At 40.1% G+C, this 12,403-nt stretch overlaps 1 protein-coding gene across 5 annotated transcripts in view; it reads left to right on the forward strand.

Moving 5' to 3' along the window:
• SYNE1 (spectrin repeat containing nuclear envelope protein 1) overlaps positions 1 to 12,403 on the forward strand; it is a 432,020-nt gene that overhangs the window by 340,850 nt on the left and 78,767 nt on the right. For all 5 annotated transcript variants that reach the window (XM_054697946.1, XM_054697947.1, XM_054697948.1 and 2 more), the window contains 5 exons: positions 3,429 to 3,584; positions 6,129 to 6,299; positions 8,619 to 8,752; positions 9,387 to 9,591; positions 11,804 to 11,986. In XM_054697946.1, the coding sequence (XP_054553921.1) occupies positions 3,429 to 3,584; positions 6,129 to 6,299; positions 8,619 to 8,752; positions 9,387 to 9,591; positions 11,804 to 11,986 (849 nt within the window). The remainder of the gene's footprint in view (positions 1 to 3,428; positions 3,585 to 6,128; positions 6,300 to 8,618; positions 8,753 to 9,386; positions 9,592 to 11,803; positions 11,987 to 12,403) is intronic.

Genomic DNA, 12,403 nt, shown 5'->3' on the forward strand with positions numbered 1-12,403 from the left:
CCTATTTTCACCATTGAACTAGTTTCTCTCCCCTAAGAAAGTTCTTGCTAGAGGCTGCATTGAATTCTGGGTCCAGTGCAGTGAGCCAGGGTATCAGAGCGATGATGTTCTTTTCACTGTGGTATCAGGAAGCAGCCAGGCTCCTGCCTGCTCCCTGTCAGTGATGGGGCGCTCTGGTTGCTCCCCACTGACCTGGGGACAAGGTGTTTCCTCGGGTGCTTTTGTTTATACAGGAGAGACATGAGCTACCAGTTAGTGCTGCAATGCATTTTTTCCAATTATTCAATAATTTGTGGCATGTTCCAGACGAGCCAGCCCAGTTCTCTTGCAGTGTTTCCTAGGAATGATTGAAGACTCAACTGTGAAGTAATTCTACAAAAATAGCTCCTTTCCCCAAATCTCATTTTTATCATCTACAATTCAAAAAGAAAGGCCTTTGGCAATGACCTTCCTTCCAACCAACATCTTTTTTTTTTTTCCTGTGTGAAGACAAATAGTCAAGCTTCAATCAAAGTGCTGGCTCAGTAAAGGATAAACCGCTACTCCTGGTGTGGGGTGAACAGCCTAATGATTGAAATTCAGAGGGTGCATAAAAATGACAAAGGGAACCATCCTCGCGGAATACCTTGACGTTTTAGAAATGTTTTAAACATTTTTTACAAATGTGTGTAAAATATCAAAGATCAGGAACATGCATCAACTGGTCTGCAGGGGCCAGTAATTTTCTAGTTATCAATCTAATAGCTACAAACACATCAGAATTTCAGGCTTTTTCTTTGAAGGATGACAAGTCCTACTTCTCAATAATTTCTTATAGTAAAATGTTTCCGTTAGAATTGAAAGAGACTGTGTATTGACATAAGCAAGGTTCGTGTTTCCTTGTTCCATTGTGATCAACTTTACTGTTAAAAGACTAAATAATGTCTTCCTAGAACTTTTCTTTTTTTCCTCCTTTCTTTTTATGCCTTTCTTACTTTTCTTCTCTTTAATGTACTTTTAGCCTGTCATTTTCCATTGTGTTTCTTTGTATGTCCTTGTCTTCTATTTAACAAAGAGAGACATTGCTTCTGGAAAATATAGCAGGAGCTTGACCAAGTTTTACTCCTTTTCAGACCAAATTTTAGTCTCCCAGAAGGTCATACCAGGCAGTGCCTGCAGGGAAAACTTGAAGTGTGGTTTAAAGAGCTCTACACTAATGCCAATCTGTGACTTCAAATGAAAAGTCTTTTTTTTTTTTTTTGACAGAGAGGAGAATGACAGTAGCTCTACTGCTATGTCAGAGGCAGCACACATAAATCACAATAGTCCAAATGACAGATTCCAAGTGTAAAATTCAAGCCAGCATATTTAAACCGGTGCCTGGATTTAAACTTTATTTTGTTTGAAAAATCCTGACTATTTTTCCACTCTTTCAGAGATGGTTTATCTCATTTAAAACAACATAAAAACTGATATTCATGAGTTTACTCAAGCTAAGAATGATTTGTTATAACAAAAAAATGTTTGGTTTGGCTTTTCTCTTCATTGATCAGAAGGAGAATCATCTTTTAATTATTATTGAAAGGGAAGGAAAGCACATCTTTATTTTGCACACAAAAAATGCATGTTTCAGTTCTGTTTCTCTTCAAGGTTTGGCTCTTATGCCAACATAAATGTGCAGGGCATTTTGGAGATGTGTTTCTAAGCAATGGATTGCTTGTTAAAAAGGTTATTTATCTGTGAGTAAATGAGGATTAATTTAAATCCAGTAGCTGAATATTAGAATCACATTAAGGCTATGTTGAAAAGATTGTTTATGGCTATTTAATCTATTAGAGAAATAGAAAAATCCTTAAATAGTAAAGGACCCATAGCCCTAGTAAAGGACCCATAGCCCTAGTAATCACTCTTCATTCTCTGGTAATTATCAAAACTGTCAAAATATTGACAAAAATTATAAAGTGAAAATGAAAGAACAATATTAACCACAAAAACAATCTCTTTAGGCCACTAAATGCATGAATTACCGATTAATACAGCAAGACAAAAATAGCTTCATGATAATTAAGACGAAAACAATAAATAAATTTCTATTAAAGCACAGCAATTACCAAGTAGCTGAATAAAATAATATTATCTTACATTATTAGCCTAATTTTTGTTCATGTTGAAATTATTTATTTAATGTTATCCCTATACAGCAAGCAGAAAATGTATGATTATTCCTGTTTTATAAATGAGGTGAGGTAGAGAGTGATTAAACACATGGACCACACAGAAATAGAAATACAAGGAGCACAAAATTTGTAATAAGTACAACACAGGCTAGATTCCTACATAGTATACCCTGGCACTAATGATGCCTCCCCCAATTTTGCCATCCATATGTAGCTCATGATAGGGAAGTAGACTTTTTTTGGATGCAATTTAAATATTATCCAAACTTAAGATAGTTTGGAATTTTCTTCACTCTACCCTCCAGAGTCTGTCCTTCTACACTTCTAGTTCTGGGTTGTGTTTCTGAATATGAGAATATAAGTGTGTCTTAAATCACCTCATTTCAATTTGGGATTTGTATTCGCTCCACAGTCCACCTGCCTCCATTTCTGAGATGGTGACATCGGCTCTATCCTGGCCTCACCACCCCTGTGGCCCAGGACAGCCCCCGTAACTTCATCTTCCATTTGTTCATGTATAAAACATTGAGTGTAGCCCCAGCCTACCTGGCTGAGCTTTTTACATTTCCAAATGGATCGAGATATGTTCGGGTTATCATGTATGGTTAAGTTTGATCTTTAGATTCTTACCGCCTCTCATTTCTCTTTCTTGAATCTTTTAGACTGACAGTTATAAATGCACATTTCGAAGAAAATGAGGATTTGATTCATGGAAAAAGTCTACAGCCTTTCAGAATTGCATAGAATCAGAATATTTTAGGGAGAAAGAAAGGATAATAGAGATGATCTATGCCAATCTGATTTTCCATCTGATTTTCCATGTGAAGCAACCCAGACCCAGTGGAAGTTTCTAACTTGCCCAGAGTGAACACAGCAGGAATGTGATTAATTGCAGGGACAGGAGAAGCCCATTGTTTTGCATTTTGCCTCATGGGCTAGGATTGCAACACTAGGGTATATGAATTTAAGAATATAAATTGTGTTACAGTTTCTTCTTTCTATGTCATTTTCTGAAAAAAAATTACATGATGCCAATTCCTTGTTCAGTGAGTAATGAAATTTTATTTTTTAAGAATCATGTTAATTTCTCATGGAAGATTTTTAAAATTTAAATGTAAGAAGTATCACTGTAAAGACCCTCTGCTGAGAATGATGGGGCTTTTGGGACTTGTAAAGGAATATTAGGATATAAAACTATAATGGTTCAATTTCCATTGCACACTAGAGTTCCATAACAATTTAAAATGAGTATTTTTGTTTTTAATCTTTCAGGACCTGGAAGATTTGATTAAAGCAAAAGAAAAAGAAGTAGAGAAAGTTGAGCAGAATGGACTTGCTTTGATTCAGGACAAGAAAGCAGAAGTCTCTGGCATTGTCAAGAGTACACTGCAGGAGCTCAGCCAGACCTGGGCAAATTTAGATCACATGGTAAGACTGCTAATGGAAAACTTGCTCCAAGGTCATGTTTGCTACCTCATGTCCAAGCATGACATGGGATGGATTTCCCTTAAGTAATTGAGTAAAGAATAATGGACTCTACACGTCATCTCTTTGTGTGAAGTCCACTTTATTAACTACTTTTTTAAAAACTCTAGCTTTGGATAATTCCTATAACTAAACATTAATACGATAATCCATTTTTAGTATTATAAATATTAATATATATTTATGAATAATATAAATATTAGTATAACAATCCATTCCTTCCCTTGTCTAGGCACAGACAATTTTCAAATGTGTTCCCTCCACTACCCCAGCCTGGATTTCTCTCCTAAACTCTAGATGGAGACAGAACTGAGAGAAATTCCATGTGTAGACAGCTCCTCTTGCATGACCAGGAGACCTCTCAAACCCCCACGCTCACCCCACTTCTTCCCCACGAGTCTATATGTTCTGCCATCTTGGTTAATGACAACACTGCCCTTCCATTTGCTTGGACAGGAAACCGGGGAGTCACTCTTTTTTCCTATCACTCTCTCATACCCCACATGTCTCAGCAATTTCATCAACCCTATTTCAGAACAGATCTAGACCCTAACACCTCACCTCATCTCTGCAGTTACCCCCTATGTCTATATCACCATCATCGTTTACCTTGATTATTTCGAACACCAATGACTTCTAACTCATCTGCGTTCTTGGAAACTCTTGTTAGAATGGAAGTCAGATCATACCAGCCCTCTGTTTAAAATCCCCCAGTAGCTTCTAGTCTCATTCAGCATGAGGCGAGCACCTGGCAAGGTCCTGGAGGTCCGCGTTACCCCTGCCCCTGACCTTGTCTCCTGTTGCTGTCCTGCAGGTTCATTTTGCTTCTGAAACACACATCCCCCTCTGCCTGGCTCACCCGCTCCCACATAGCCATGTGGGTCACTCTGAAAAGGCTTTGTTCAAATCCACCACCTCAACAAGGGCTCTCCTGACCCCCCTGCTATAGAGGGCAGCCCACCCCTTGCTGCTTTGCCCTCCCTGACTTCTACTCTGCTTTGATCTGTTATTTGTCAGCTTGTAACAAACACTGAGGCTATTTGTTTGTTTACATTTCTCTCACTAAAACATAAGGGCTCTGAAAACATTTGATAAATAAGCGCTGAGTAAAGTGTTGAATCTCTTTAATTATAAGAATATGTGTAGCAACAAATACTCCAGTGTGAGATCACAGTTGACCTTCAGCCCACACCTGTACAGGGAGTTATTCCCCTTACTTTACAGCGCTGGAGGCGGGCGCAAGTCCAGGGGCTGGGACCAGTGGCAAACAGCAAATGGTTCATACAGTCTGTGTCCACTTCTTCAGGTGCAACTTTCTCGCCTACCTTTGCTTTATCTTTCACCAGGTTTCAAGTAGGTTTTATTTTATGCATTTTTAGGTATCACAAATTTTTAGAAACAATTTACCATGTAAGTAAATGAAATGGTTTTTTCAAAAAAGCATATGAAGTACAAAGAAACATAATACAAAGAAGAAACAGATGACTTCAAAATTCTCATTGTCGTGTTTTTTCCTGCGTGTTGGTGGCTTTCCCAGGATGGGTTATGGTCCCGTCTGCAGCTCTGAGTATTGCCTCCCTTCGGCGGCTCCTTTTTCTCTGTCCTTTGACCCATTAGATAGTGTCTTGATTGGTGTTGATATTTTTATTTATGCTAAGAAGAAAAGCACAGAATGCATATGAAAGTTCATTTATGAGGCCCCTTTTCTTAATTATGGTCATATTTACTCCATATTCCAAAGATTGCCTTCAGCAGCCTAGGAAGACATCCGTACAGTCCAAAGCACATGTCTTGATAAGAGCCATCAAAACTTTTCTGTTGCTGATAAGTTTTAGGGAAAGAATGTTCTTCGATATTTTGTCTTTTAAGATCTTCTCTAGAGTATATGTGTGCGTGCATTTATGTTCCATATTAGGTGATGGGCAGATGGGTGGGGGATGGATGGATGGACAGATGGATAGATGGATTGATGATAGATATGTCTCATTTCCTGGGACCAGACAGCTTGGATTCATATCTAGATCTCACATTCTATTAACCTGCTCTGGAGTGATTTTTAAAACCTCTTTGTGCCTCAGTTTCCTTATCATAAGATAGGGATGAATGATTATCCCTACCCGATAAAGTCATTATGAGGATTAAATGAGTTAAAGCATATGAGACACTCATTTAATATGTTTTCTAAACCATAGTGTTAAATGTATTGACATTTTATCAATTTGCTTGATACATGTCACCTTTCTAAGCATTTCGACACTAAACCATGCTCAGCATGAATGGTATAGATTTCAAAGTTGCTGCATTTTACTTTTCAATTTTTTTCTTTCACTTTAAGTTTACTTAAAATCTCTAAAAGCCTAATGAAGTTCTTAATTGTTGATTTCTTTCTATCAATTTACTATACCATCATTTTAAATATTATGCAAATAAGTAGAATATACCATTGTTTTAAATATGCAAATAAGAAGTGTCTGTCTCTTTCAAAAGGCCGGGCAATTGAAGATGCTGTTGAAGTCAGTGCTTGAGCAGTGGAACAATCACAAAGTGGCCTTTGATGAGATCAACAGCTACCTCATGGAAGCCAGATATTCTCTGTCCCGATTCCGTCTGCTGACCGGCTCGTTAGAAGCTGTGCAAGTTCAAGTGGACAATCTGCAGGTAGGAATGAATTTCAGCCATGCTTAACATTATTTTTCATTGGTAAAAATTTTTTTAAAAATGATCAAATGCAAACATCCTGGGGCATTGCCATCTATTTCATTATTTTTTTAAATACTTGAATTCATACCTGCTTTATTTGTCCCTGACTCAAACTTGTCTATGGATACAAATTCTGGATTAGTTGCCATGGAACTAGGTGATTTTAAAGATCCTATTATATAAATGTTTACATGAATATATATTTTTTTAATTTTTATAAATTTTATTTTTATATTCCCCATACAATTGCAACCTCCTTATTTTGACCCCAACCCCTCCCCGCCCCCCCACCCCCCATAGAGTGTCTCTGGTTCATAGTTTTTTGTTGATTTTGATTTTCACTTTCTTATAGTTATTCATTTTCCTGGTCCCTTATTTAAGTTTTCTAGATTCCTGCTATGAGTGAGACCATCCAGTATTTTTATTTTTCTTTCTGGCTTATTTTGCTGAGCATGATCCCTTTCAGCGCCATCCTACATGAATATATTTTATAAAGTGATCATATACCCAAATGATCTTCTTGATGCAATGTCACTGCTTTTCAAGTTTTCCCTTGCCTCCCTTTATTCTACTTCTCCCAACATATCCTAAGGGATTTATTTATTTATTTATTTTAAAGATTTATTTATTTATTTATTTATTTATTTATTTATTTATACAAGCACTGGGTACAGTCAGAAGCATGGGAGTGTGAGAGAATTCACCAGAGCCAGAGTAGGGAGCAGAACAGGCAAACTGACGAGGTACACTGCTGAGGGGAGCAGCGGGCTGCAGGAGAGGTCTGCACGCCATGTGGGACCCTCACCCGGTGGCCAGGGATCGAACCGGCGCTGCAGAGGCTGTGGGCAGCTTCGCAGCCCAGCGCTCAACCGCTGCGCCACCAGGGGAGGCCCCTAATGGAGTTAAAATAAGGGAGCAAAAGTCATAAACTTTTAAACTATACAGCTTGTTTTCTTTTCAGCCGGCATGGTGTCATGGGCCACCCGAAGTATACACATAACCCTTTTCTGCTAGCACTACCTGCTTGGTTCCCTGTGCATCCATCATCCTTGTATTCCTCTGGGATGGCGTCACAGCTGTCCATTATAGCTCCATCGTAGCTCAGGTTACTGTCCTCAGGCCAGCTGCCACTCTCGTCCTTTGCACATCTGGGCAAGCACTCTTCTCTGTTGCTGCTCTTTCTCGCTGGCTACAAAATGGGCTGGGCTGGGCAGGACAGAATCCCCGCCCCACCGCCCCTGTAAGGCAAAGCTTCTAAAAGTCCAGCATGTAGTGTCCTCACACCAGTCCACTCCTCTGCGGGCAATCAAAGCGTCTGTGCTGCTGACACCATCTGCAGACTTTCATAAGGGAATGCCCTTTTTTTTTTTTGGTGGGGAGTTGAGGAGGAGGTGGGACATATATAATTTCTTTAAAACTTTGCTATTGCAGATTCTAAGCCTCATCAACAATTACTTTGAGAAAACTAAGTTTAAAAACAAATTGTATAACTTTAAGAAGATGGCAAAAGCTTTCTCATTTAACCTGTTCTGAATTTCATACTTGCAAGTTCCTTCTTAAGGTGTGAAAGGATTCGGGGTTTTTCCCTTGAGTATTTGATTTGATGGCAATTGGAGATCCATGTTCCATAGACTGGCCTTCCATCAGCCGGTGCACCTCAGGAATTTGACTAAGATCTGAGTGTGTTGCTTCAGCACTGTTTTCAGGGAAAGGTCTTTCTCCAAGTTCCTCCACTGATCTTTGGTAGAAGACTGGCAAGTCCATACTGCCAACAGGTATCCTTTGCAAAGAGCAGATAGAGCTTTAAGATGGTACTCAGGAAGGGCATGAAAACCTAAATTCTAGTTATCAAGAGTTTCTGGCAAAACAGCTCCAGGCATGTAGAAAAAAAAAAAAAAAAGGGAAAGATACTGACCTGGGTTTTGACTTAGAGCAGCTAAGGGAGCCGCGTGGGTGTGCATGCCACAGCCAGAGCTTCCCGCTAAGGACGGACCAGGAGGCCCTACTGAACTTTGCGAGCAGAATTTCAGATAACATTCTAATGGTTGAGACCCCCTTCTCACACCCCTAAGAAGAAAATCCTAAAAAAAAAATGGTGTTTATAAACACTGGTGCAAAATCATGCCTGAGATATATACATATATCTATATATCTGTATCTATATATCTAAAAGTGATATATAGCTATATAGAGCTCTATAGCTGTAAATCACTTTTGCTCTTTGTTATAGAATTTAGATGTTATCATTACTGTCTATGACACTTTTTCTTTGGGTAGACTCTTCAAGATGATCTTGAAAAACAGGAAGGGAGCTTACAGAAATTTGACTCTGTCACCAACTATCTATTGAAAGAGTGTCACCCACCTGTAACAGAAACTCTTAACAACTCACTGAAGGAGGTCAACATGAGGTATGGAATGTGTGAACTAAATGCATTATTTACATTATAACACTATTATAAATAATGATACAAATGAAACTTGCTGGCATTTTAAATTTAAGCTTTATAGATTCTATTTTTTTAATATTTATTTTTATTTATTTATGCATATAAGAACTGGGGTGCAGGCCAAAGGCGCAGGGGGTGAGAGGACTCACCAGAGTCAGAGTGGGCAGCAGAACAGGTGGATCTACTGAAATACACTGCTGAGGGGGCAGCCAGCAAGACAGGAGAGGTCTGCTGCGCCTTGTGGGTCAGCTCCCTGGCCCAGGATTGAACTCATGCCACAATAACTTTAACTCCTGTGCCACCAGGGAGGCCCTAGATTCTATTTTTTGAATGCTTAGAGTAATTTTCACTAAATGAATTTCAGGGTAAGTAGATGTAGTGAGAATGTTTAGAAAGAAATTAGAAGTGCTACATACTCAAAGATTACCCTCACTCCTACTATGTGCCCCAGAAATATGAGCATGAAATGTTACTTTGCATTTGGTTAAATAGAAATGGGACAGCCCTGCCTTGTGTCCATAGCCACATGAACCAGACTCATGGAATATTAATTAGTCAATAGCAGTGGCCCCTTAGTGTTGGCTCTTGTTTCCAGATGGAATAACTTGCTGGAAGAGATTGCTGAGCAGCTGCACTCCAGCAAGGCCCTACTGCAGCTCTGGCAGCGGTACAAGGACTACTCCAAGCAGTGTGCTGCTGCCGTCCAGCGCCAGGAGGAGAGAACCAACGAGCTCTTGAAGGCGGCCACCGACAAGGATGTTGCCGATGACGAAGTCGCTACGTGGATTCAAGACTGCAATGTAGGTCCAGAGAACCATGGTGGTTTCCCAAGATGCCAGTCTTCTACTTGGAAGTTGAGAGGGCTGGTTCTCGAAACTAGCTGTGTGTGTGTCTCAGCATGCGAAACAGTTGTGCAAAAAGAATGCTTTAAGTATTAAAGAGCCGGCTAGTTCAGAACACAGACACAGGTGCATCAAATCCAAGAGATCCTTCCCATGGGTTAATTTTGAAAGATGAGCTGTTTTCCTATTTTTCCCAATGAGATGCAAACCATGGGGAAAACTCTACTGTTTCTACTCAGATGATCAATACAATAAGAAATGACCTTATGAAGAATCATGTTCTATCTTTTAAACCCATAGGTAAAAGTATTATCTCTTTAGGGTCATCATCTGTTATTTAAGCATCAACACAATCATTTCTTGTAAGAATTTAGTGGCAGAAAGAAGTTGTTCTTGATTTACTGAAATACTTCTTTTTAATCATTTTTTCCATATTTCTCTTTTCCCTGTAGTCACTTAAAGTTTAGGGGGAGAGTTCTTGTTTCACCCTTTACATGGCTCTTACTAGTTGTACTTACTTGTGTCTTTATTTTAATGAGTTCATTCCCAAAATATTCTGTAAACTGTCCCAAATAATTTGATTCAGATGAAGCAAGTTATGCATTTAACCTATTCCCATACCTTCCCAGGAATAATGAATTGTCTCTTTAAAGCACAGGTAATAATCATTATAGTAAAGATATTTTAAGTCAATGCTTATTTTTGCCTTCCACATAGGTTACCCCTGCAAATTTTGTCATTTTCACTTTTTAGTCTTCCTGAGTTGAGATAGACCTCCTGTACACATTGTCTAAAGAGCGCAGTACTTCAGATTATTCCTGTGAACTCGTCTGGTGACTCTGTCAAGGCTAAAGCTGCCCTTTGTTTTCCTTCTCCTCATAGTTGAGAGTGTAGGAGGCTCTGCTCTCTCCACCATGTCTCGTGGGGCCAGCAGCAATGGGTAGTAAGAACAGTTGTGTGTCTTCTTTAAGTGGTAGCGGGAACCCAAACCGAAGACTTTCTATTGGCTTCTAATTTCAAGCATATTAAGAGGCCCCACAAATGGTGGAGGCAAGAGGTGCCAAGGAAAAGAAAGATGACACTCTACTCTTACCTGCTCTCCAGAACCATCACTGGGGTCCTGTGCCCCACAGGTCTGTTGTAACCACTGTCATGAGATCACCAGCACACAGAAGATACTGTTGACAAACTCATTCGTGTCATATAGAATGTTTAATAGGAAAAGGCAAAAGGTAGCATTGTGTTCAAGTTGTTAGCAATTTCATACAGAGGGAAGAGACACTGCCAGGTTATTTCCAGTTATTGACTTTATTTGTTGGTAATTTTTCTTGGTATGTATGTTTTTATGCATTTCCCATTGTTCTCTGTACTGATTTGATTTTTATATTCAGAACACTCTCAATTTTTTTTAAAGGTTTTTTTTTAAGATTTATTTTTTTTTTTTATAAAAGAGTTGGGGTACAGGCCAGAGGTGCTGGAGGGTGAGAAGATTCACCAGAGACAGAGCAGGGAGCAGAACAGGCAGACTGACAAAAGAGCAGACTGAGGGGAGCAGCAGGCGTGACAGGAGAGGTCTGCTGCACCATGTGGGATTCTCGCCCACCAGATGGGATCGAACCTGCACTGCAGAGGCTGCGGACAGCTTCACAGCACGGCGCTCAACCACCTGCGCCACCAAGGAGGCCCTCTCAATATTTTTAATTAATTTTTTTTTAAAGATTTATTTATTTATGCATACAAGAACCGGGGTGTAAGCCAGCAGTGCGGGACATGAGAGAATTCACCAGAGAGGGTGGGGAGTAGAACAGGGAGATCTACTGAAATACACTGCTGAGTGGAGCAGCAGGCAAAGCAGGAGAGGTCTGCTGCACCATGTAGGTAGCTCCCTGGCCTGCCGGGGATCGAACTCGTGCTGCAATGGCTGGCATCAGCTTGACAGCGCTGTCTTTAACCCTGCACCACCACGGAGGCCCTCAATATTTTTTAAACTGTTAAAAAATGGACACAGTATTTTTAAACATTCTTGATTATGTTGTCTGTAGCTGAAGGTTATTTAGCATAGTATTTGACAAGCAGATCCGTCTAGATGTGTGGCTCTTTGCTGAGTGTTTATAACAAGAAGTACACTTTGCCTGTTGCTTCACCCTGGGTATATTTCCATGTTATCCAGGAACTCCTCAAAGGATTGGGGACCACTAAGGATTCTCTTTTTGTTCTCCATGAACTGGGAGAGCAACTCAAGCAACAGGTGGATGCGTCAGCAGCCTCAGCCATCCAGTCTGACCAGCTGTCTTTGAATCAGCACTTAAGTGCCCTAGAACAGGCTCTTTGCAAACAGCAGACCCTGCTCCAGGTACCGACATGGCCGTCTTCAGTATGTGTTGTAAATCGGGTGTTGAATAGTGTCTGGGCATAAACACAGGAAGTTTTCATCATTGAGACAGTGTTTTCATCAGGAACAAAGAATTATAAACCATAAACAAACTTGGAAGTGACAGAGGGGACTTGGTGGGGTGGAGGCTGGCACTATTCTCTACAACAAAATTTTTTTTAAAGATTTATTTATTTATACAAGAACTGGGGTACAGTCCGAGGCACGGGAAGGCGAGAGAATTCACCAGAGACAGAGTGGGGAGTAGAACAGGCCGATCTACTGAAATACACTGCTGAGGGGAGCAGCAGGCAAGGCAGGAGAGGTCTGCTGCGCCTTGTGGGTTTCTCCCTGGCTGTGTGGGAATTGAACCTGTGCTGCAGAGGCTGTGGACAGCTT

Source organism: Talpa occidentalis, unplaced genomic scaffold (assembly GCF_014898055.3).
Source record: "Talpa occidentalis isolate TD23 unplaced genomic scaffold, MPIMG_talOcc4v2.1 talOcc4.2, whole genome shotgun sequence".
Taxonomy (NCBI): domain Eukaryota; kingdom Metazoa; phylum Chordata; class Mammalia; order Eulipotyphla; family Talpidae; genus Talpa; species Talpa occidentalis.